This window comes from Melanotaenia boesemani, chromosome 8 (genome assembly GCF_017639745.1).
Source record: "Melanotaenia boesemani isolate fMelBoe1 chromosome 8, fMelBoe1.pri, whole genome shotgun sequence".
NCBI lineage: Eukaryota > Metazoa > Chordata > Actinopteri > Atheriniformes > Melanotaeniidae > Melanotaenia > Melanotaenia boesemani.
In genome coordinates, this window is record NC_055689.1 from 4,194,058 (window position 1) to 4,203,051 (window position 8,994).

An 8,994-nucleotide genomic window follows, 5' to 3' on the forward strand; every position below is an offset into this window, starting at 1 on the left:
CATCAGAAATAAGCAACATGTCATACTTAAAAGAAAAAATGAGAGCATTCCTTGGAAATGATGAAGCAAAGCATGCAGTATCTGTTAAATGGCTTAATCTAAATGGTAACAAATACATGAAGGATAAGTCATTAATTGTGAGTGCTGTTGATTCAAGTGATTTACCTTTATTTGGACTTGTGAGAAATATTTATGTAATAAATTCATCATTGTATTGTTTTGAATTCCAACAGCACAAAACGATTTGTTATGACAAAGATTACATGTCATATAAGATAGAGATTCCAAACATGGCACAAGCAACAGAACTGATATCTGCTGATAGTCTTATTGATTTCACTCCATATTACAGTTTTAGACACAAAGACATGACATATGCTGTTATGAAATATTACCTGGGTGATGTAATTGGACTACACACAAGCTCTGATGTATTATAAAATGTACTGTGTTTTACATGAAGGGACTTGATCAGATTACTGTTTCGGGCATATGTGTGGCAATTTTAAAAATGTAATAGTTATTTTTCTAACAAGAACAGTTCTGTTGTAGTTGGCTCCTGATTATTGTGAAGATAAATGAAAAGATGCCAATAGTGTTCAGTTGTTTGAGGAGCACGAAAACTAAAGTAAAAACTGTGAAAAACTGAGTTGTGCTATATGTTATATTTTTTGACCAGCTAAACCGTATTTCATGTTTTCTATGAGCTTTGAGTCTTACAGCTTTTGTTCACGTACCGTTGTGTGAAACTTGTGTGTCATTAAATAAGTTTCTTAAATTGAGATGTTGTTTGAGTGGTCTTGGTCTTTAAATAAGAAAAATAAGCTTGTTCTTACTCTGGAATTTCAACCAAACCATTCTCATACCTTGTAACTGGTAAATATAGCTCAAAATGAGCTGACATGTCTTGTTAGGAAAAAGTTGGACATATGTTCTTAAAATAAGCTTGTTAAGAATATTTTTCTTTTTAGACAAAAAATGAGAAAAAATGTCCAGAAACAAGGTTAATTTACTTTCTTGAAAATCATTTTGTGCAGTGCAAGCACACAAGATGCATGTAGTCCAGCACAAAACCTGAGACTAACCCCAAACCCAGATCATTCAGAGGTGAAACCCCAACTTGGTGCTCTTTGTAAGCTAAAGCGTGAAAAGCCTCATCAGTCCTTTGCTCAGCAGAGGTTTCAGGAAAACACACCCTTCTATTTAAATGTACACCTTTTTGACTGCACCGCTCACATGAATAATAACCAGTGTGTCCCTTTACACATTTAAGAAAAGCCCGGGCAGGAGCATCACAAATGAAGGCATCTGGAGCAGCAACTCTGAAATGGACACCATTAAACTCAATGCCCTCTTGTGTAATTGCCCTTACATCTTGTACAAATTCCTTCAAGTATTCCTGTACATTAGAGGGTTTGGTATTACCCGAGTACAAAGCTATCACAAAAACATCAGATTTTGGGATCTCTTTGATCCTTCCGAGAATAGGCCACAGACAAACATTGGTGCTGTGAAATAAAGGTAGCCCATCAACATTTATTCTAAGAGTTAGAGTGTCTGTTAGTTCGCTCAAATCAAAATCTAAAAGCTCTAATGCTGCAACAATTGACTTCTTTAACCCAAAATAGTAGTATGATCCCCCAGCAACATCTTTCACATCGCATTTGCGGGCAGTTGACATCAGTGTTCGAGCATCTAATGGCACATTGAGACCCTTTTGTCTCAAAATTTTCATAAGGGCAGACAAAGCATTGTGTGAGATATTATATTCTGCAGCCCACTCTGCAAGTCCTTCTGTATCATGTGGTGTTTGTGACACAGAATCTGAATGTGAACACTCATCATCAAAGTCAAACTCATTAAAATCAGCCTTCCCACATTGAAAGTCTTGAGGAAAAATGTCATTGTCAAAAGAATCATAAAAAATGTGTGTTGTTCATTTAGTGGACTGAGTTCAACATGTTCATTGCAATCATGAAACACTTCTGCTGGTTCATCCTCAAATTGACAGTCTGAATCCTGTTGATGCTCTGAATCATTCTGCTGTGAAATGAATTGTAAATGTTCAGCCACTTTCACAGCTATTTTTCTTCTTTTTTGTCCTCTCAGACTTCTCCATTACTTTCTGAAAGACAAATATTAAGTATTAGAAAACAATAAGATAAAACAGCTAATTTTGGGGCTCCTGACTTGCTGTGAATATAAGGTACAAGAGCAAAGAGCTGGGTGATAAATCAATGTTCAGATTAATTTGATATTTATAATGATTTACTTTTATGAAAATCTGAATATATTTTCCTTCTTTATGCTCTGCCAACACTCACCTCTGGCATCTGTAGCCAAAAAATAAGGTCACATAATTAAACACAGAATGCATGTAAAAACAGCAAAGAAAAGAAAACGCAGAATTTGGGGAAAAAACTGAAACCGATTTCATAGGGCCCTCCTTGGTACTGCCCACTCCACTGTGCAACAGCAAACATAAATCAATATACAGTATGTATTAACAAATTTTAATGCAATACAATAAATGTACAAATTTAAAAATTGTATAGCTAGCTGAAGTCATAAAACAAACTAAAAAGCTCATGTTTAAGAGAAATCCATCCCTCCAGATCAATATTCACACAGGCAATTAGGAAACGAAATCCTGACAAAAGACCTGGCACAAAATACATAAAAATCCAACAAACAATAACACTTGTCAAATAAGCTGGATATGGCTAGTGAAATAATGCCCAAAAATCGGGTAAAATACAGAAGAAACAGCAGGGAAGTTGACATGTAAAGCAAAGGAATTTGTCAGCACTGTTTGCCCTTTCATCATTTTATACATTTAACCACCGTCCACCTTACTGAACTTAAGTCTTACACGTTGGGAAATAATTCTGTGGCGCTGCAGCTACTTTTGTTTACTCGGCAGCGTGTGCTATGAGACAACTTGCGCTGCCTTCAGCTGTCGCCACACACCTGCTTTAATTGATAGATTCATATCGTTGAACTCGCGGAGATTTTTTTTTTTTTTTTTTGAGAAAAAAAATTTAAAAAAAAGGAACCATTATCCGAAATAGAGTCCACCACTACCATAAAATCCTTCCTTTTAATATTATGTTTTGTTTTAAATACAGGGGAAATGTCAACTTTGGTTAAAATCCCAGTTCAGCAGAAATACTTCTCAATTTATATCGCACTTGAAAATGGGTGCCAACAGTGCAGGCAAACTTTAGGTGAATTTTGAACATTTTAATAAAACGCTTCATAAAATATATAACTAAAAATGTGTTATACATTTTCTTCACACTTTTCTGTAAGAAGACAAGAAAAAAATTCAACAAACTCTGACCAGGTCATGAAAAATGTTTTTTGCCGTACCTGTCTAGCGTTGACAGTAAGCTAGCAACTGCCTTCAAAAAACCGGCAGAAACCGGTTTAGTCAAGCATTCATAAACATCTTTAGAAGCAGTACTGTCAACTTAAGAATTCACCTCGACGAGACTGATACATTTTGAGATATAGCTTTGTAAACATTTTATATATATATTAAAAGATTAAACTAAAATAAAATGTCTTACCCTTAAAGCAGAAACGTTAAGCTCCTACGAAGTCCACGGTCAGTGTACCAAATAAGCGCGAAATGGTGGAATGGGTGTGCTCTCGCGACATTCCGCCTGTTCTTCGAAATTACGCGAGATTTCGAAATACTCTCTCCCATGCTTCATGCTGGAAATGGATTGGATGGATAGCAAATAAGGAAAATATTATTTAAGAGTAAATAATGGTGTGTGTGTGTGTGTGTGTGTGTGTGTGTGTGTGAGAGAGAGAGAGAGAGAGAGAGAGAGAGAGACTACTGGAAAACAAATAATGAAAGTAAATAATGCTCCTAAAATGTATATAAAATTGAAATATATATGTTTTGTTTTAATGTAGTGAACAGACTAAGTCTCTGACTTAGGGTTATTTAAGATTAATTTATTTTTACAAATTAAATATTTGTTAGTTGGGACAGGATCATTAAACTCAGATGGGTTTTATCTGTGTTACCCATTCAAAACCCATGTACAACCTTCCCATTTGTTACCCCTATGGTACCCATAAAATATAAGCCATTTGGGTTGGCCCATCTGGGCCCTATTTGGGTGTACCAAGTGGGTCTCAGATAGGATACCCACCATAAGCCCATGCCCACTGGGAACCCCATCATCCCAAGTAAATCCCATGTGGGGCCCACATTCACATGTTTGCTGCGTAACGTACCTGGACAGGGTGCGCTCTCAGCCCGAGGAGAGCTCGTCTGGTTCGCCTCCTCGACATGTTCTCGTTCTCAAAATAAAGATAAACGAATAAAAAGAAAAGTAAAATTTCAGGTTCCATGTTTTTGGGGTTGTTTTTTCTGAACGAAGAAAGATTAGCGGGAAAAATTTGATCACAAGCGGTAACATCTGCAGTTGCTAGGCAACAGGGCACTGGAGCACTATGGGAAATTTTCGTTGGCTAGGTAGGCTGTCCCATTTCACGAACTTTAAGCGGCCTTCGAAGTGTGCAGACCCTGAATTGGGACACACCTATAGTAACAATTGGAAAACACAACACAGCATGGAAGAGGACATATAGGACAAGGGAATGATGGTGGTCTGGATGAGGCCAAATCAGGACAAAAACAGTCCAAATATCGTTGTGTGTGTACCAGCTTAAGCCGTTTGGTTTGGAATTTATTTACGTCTGAATGTGAGGAGCAGGTCACTGCACGCATTTCATTATTTAAATAATCAACACTTCCATCACTATTTGTAAGGGGCTTTAGTCATGAATCCAATGTTCATATAAATACTTTCTATGTAAAATAGGCCTACTTACCTTTCAGCAATAACTTTTTTAATCATGTTGGTGGCTGTATGCATTGATCAGCTGTCAGCAAAAAGCTGGTGCTCTCCATTGTATGCTTATAGTTCACATTAAACTTGTTTCTAATCAAAACCACCTGCTAATTAGTGTTAATTTAATCATTATTTAATTTATTCCTCAACAACAATTTGTTAAATTGAATGTTTTCCCAACATTTTTGTTGCCTCATGTTTTATGGTGTGCAAAGCAAAAAATGTCCTTACTTTAGCACTCAATGATGCTCTTTTCTAATTTTTCCCTCAATGACGCCCTCTGTGGTTCTAGTATATCAGTAGGGTATTATTATTAGGGTTCTATATTATTAGAGTATTTGATGATGAGTGATAATTTTCCTTTGATTAAAGTTTGATAAAAGCCTTTAGAACTGGAAAATAAATTTAAGGCTGATGTTTTTGTGCTGGTTTTAGTGTTTTCATGTTGTGCTTTACATTTTTATAAATCAGACAAAATAAGTTAAAAATTATTTGAAATGGAACCATTATTTTTTTTATTTAATATTTTTTATTTATTTATTTACTTTTAGAGGAGACAGGAAAGGAAGATATAAAAGAGGTGAGGGTAAAGGGTTAAGAATAAAGAATGAAGGATAAAGAGCAATAGAGAAGAATATTCTCTATCATCATTGTGTGGCTGTTCTTCCAGGCTCAGTCTGAGGAAGAAATTCCTCCATGTCCAGTGTGAAGGACATAGTTTCTGGTAGATTTTTGATCTCAGAACAGTATTTAGATGCTGTTTTATCCTGTGATCAACACTAACTTTATACTTGAGCATAACCCACATGAATCACCATGGCAGACATGCAGACAAGACTCTGCTTGCTGCAAAAAATAACACAACACTCGACAAACTGCATGCAAAGATTATTATTAAAGATTATCACAGAGGTGGGAGAAGAGTTTCTTTACTGGGGATGCACTGATGTTGTTTCAGACTTCCCAACCAGGTAAGCTTTTCTCCGGTGTGGATGCGCTGATGTAGTTTCAGACTTCCCAACAGGCTGAAACTCTTTCCACACCGGTCACAGGCGTACGGCTTTTCTCCGGTGTGGATGCGCTGATGTCGTTTCAGTTTGTACAGCCACCTGAAGGATTTTCCACAATCACAGCGGTGTTGTTTGTCCACAGTTGGGGTCTGATGAGCCGACAGTCCTTCACTGGGGCCACCTTCCTCTTCATCATGAGGCCTGTCTTGATATTGATTCTATGAATCCAAGACAGAAGGAAAGAGATACTGTTACCATGGTGACCACTGAAAAAATTAATAATAAGGCTACTTATTATATCTAGAAAAGTTAAACATTACACTAAAGTTTTGTTATTAGCTTTTTAATCAAGATAATTTATCAACACTTCTGTTCACCAAACTCCAGAAAAGCTCGGAAACTGTTTAAAAAGGACTAAATCAGATGTTAGCTTATAATTTTGAATGACAACAAAAAAGTGATTTACTTCTGCTGGCAGGGAAGACAGATTATGGTTTTTCTCCTCAATCGAAACTTCCTCCTCTTCCTCCTTCATCTTTAAATCTGCTCTGAAAACAAATACAAAAAGAGACACAAAGTCAGAGAAGAAAACTCAGAAACTGGGACAATGACAGCAGATAAAGAAACACTTCAATCCCAGATACAGAAAAAAATACAAGTCTATTAGTCTGACTAAAAATAAGTTAATATACTTTTTAATAAGAACTCTCCTGTAAACTACGTCAGTTCCAGTGAAACAAGGAGTTGTTCTTAGCGCTTGTGGGGTAAAATGCTGTCCATCTGCAGGTTTCTGAGCTTCGTCATAGAGGTCAGAACTTACTGAAGTTTGACTGGTGGACTGAGGATTTCCATGGAAACCAGTTCAGATGAAACCAGTTCCAGGAGTCTTTTAAACATAAGCGTGAAGCAGAGTTGTCACATCAAGGTGTTGATAAGATACGTCCTCACTTTCTGTCACTGCCACCGAATTTACACTTTTAAGTTTTAAGCAGTACATCCCCTTTCTGTTGTATCCCAGAAACAGCCTAAAACAGCCTACCCTGTTTATCCTGCCTTTTACTGCCATCCATTGCCTGTCCCTGCTGCCTGTACATGCTGTTCACCTGCGTGCCCACGGCTGTAATTCTGTATCTGCCTGCTCTCAAGTACAGTGTCAAATCTTCTTGGATGACTCGCCAGCTTTCTAACCGAAGCCCTGCATCGGTCGGTAACAGTCCTGAATCAGCAACCAGGGGTTGTAACTTCCCCACAACATCCGGATTAAATCATAGAAGAATTGTCACCAATGTGGATCATATAATGGCAGTCATTCATTGTCTATACCACTTAATCCAAGTCAGGGTTGTGGGGACGCTGGAGTCTATCCCAGCAATTAGCAGATGAGAGGCAGGTACACCTGGACAGGTCACCAGTCCATCGCAGGACCAACACAGAGAGACAAAAAATTTATACTCACTACTAAAGAGAATTTAGAGTGACCTTAGCTTGGTCATTATTTTTATGGTTTATATAAACACAGTTATAAATTGGACTAATATGGATCATATAATGGATCTGTTTTCATTGGACTATAATTGGACGGCAGTATCTTGAACTGTCAGTAAAAGTGTAAATTTTTACTAGTTTTTTTGTTGTGAATTGGTGCTGTATGAACAGAGGCAACAGTAGAGCAGAAAAACTCTTTCTAGAGAGCACACATTGTCACAGACCATCTTTGACTGGTGAGTTTGCTGCTGCCTTCATGAGCACTGGTTTTTATACTCGGGGTGAACATGCACCTTTTCTGTGCCCAGGGGATTTATCTTCTCTTTTTATTCCACCCCTTCAGAGATTGTGGACTCCGTTGCACCCTTTAAGCTGAGGTCCCTGTCTGAATGACACCACATGTGCCCTGAAGAGGCGCTGCAGACAGGCTGAACGGAGGTGGAAGAAAGACAAGCTGCATGTGTCTTTCTGACTAGCAAAATGTTGTTAAAGAAGCCAAATGAAAATTCCTTTTAAAGGGCCCATATGATGGACAATTCACTTTCTAAAGGTTTTCTAACAGTCATATGTGTCCTCTTAGCCTGTGTTTGAGGCTCAAAAATGAGAAAATTGTGTAATCTCTCTCACTTGCTTGCTCCACTTTTTAGCGAATGTGTGCTTTAACAGGTGAGTCTGAGATCTTTCCCTTTGTGACCTCACATAGGGAAATAACCAGTCACCATACTGTCATTGTTTTTAGATTGTGAGGGAGAGAGTTGAGAGCTTGTTGAGTTGATCCGCTCGAGGAGGAGTGTTTGTCAGATATGGCAGGTAATTCCTCTACAGGGTACAGAGGTTGGCTCTGGGTCAGATAAACTTATTATTTAGATTCTGTGAAGATGTTTAAAGTCTAGAAGCAGGGACTATATATTGGCAAGATGGGTACCAGAGACTCCAAGTATCAACTCCCTCCTGAGGGAGAATTATTTTCATTATTTACATTTATTATATTACATTTATATTATATTTAAAGGACGGTTTAATTAAAATAAAATAAAAAAAAGAAAAGCAAATAAGCTGAACTGAGATCTAAAAAGACCATAAACGTGTCTTACTGGACTAGACTGGAAAGACACAGAGAAGCTCTGAGTCTGCAGCAGACAGAACATGACTGCAGAAAACAGCCAGAGCCACTAGATAGTTTGATGGTTTTGTTTTGAGTAAATTATCCGGGTTCAGTCATTTCATTAATTGTATGGTGTTGTAGATAAGTCTGCTCTACACAAGAGGTGTGTTTTTTTACGTTTCCCATCCTTCATAAGAAAATATACAAGTTGTAAAACAATCTGATCCGTCTGAGGAAATGTTTTGCTCCGCTGCACAATGCTCAATACATGCACAAGGACACCATAAATAACCAAAGCTTGATGCAAAACTCTGCTAACACACTGAAGTTTAACAGGCCTACATCTTCTATGAAAAGAAGGTGCTAAAAGTAAACAGAAGAAAACTTCAGCCCTACATCAGACTAGAACAGCTGGAACAAAAGACCCACTTTGTTGCATAATCCGTAAGTATTTCGTATTCCTTTGCTGACGACACACAGTTATACTTATCTGTTTCTACTGATCACCTGAGTCCCGTAA

At 37.6% G+C, this 8,994-nt stretch overlaps 1 protein-coding gene across 1 annotated transcript; it reads right to left on the reverse strand.

Annotated features, from left to right (window-relative positions):
• Positions 1-5,778: 5,778 nt before the first annotated feature.
• Positions 5,779-6,542, reverse strand: LOC121644317 (zinc finger protein 3-like). Its single transcript, XM_041992187.1, has 2 exons — positions 6,351-6,542; positions 5,779-6,102 (listed from the first exon to the last, which is right to left on the reverse strand). The coding sequence occupies exons 1-2, from the start codon at positions 6,417-6,419 to the stop codon at positions 5,779-5,781; spliced, it is 393 nt and encodes a 130-aa protein (XP_041848121.1). The 5' UTR covers positions 6,420-6,542.
• Between the last annotated feature and the right edge of the window lie 2,452 nt (positions 6,543-8,994).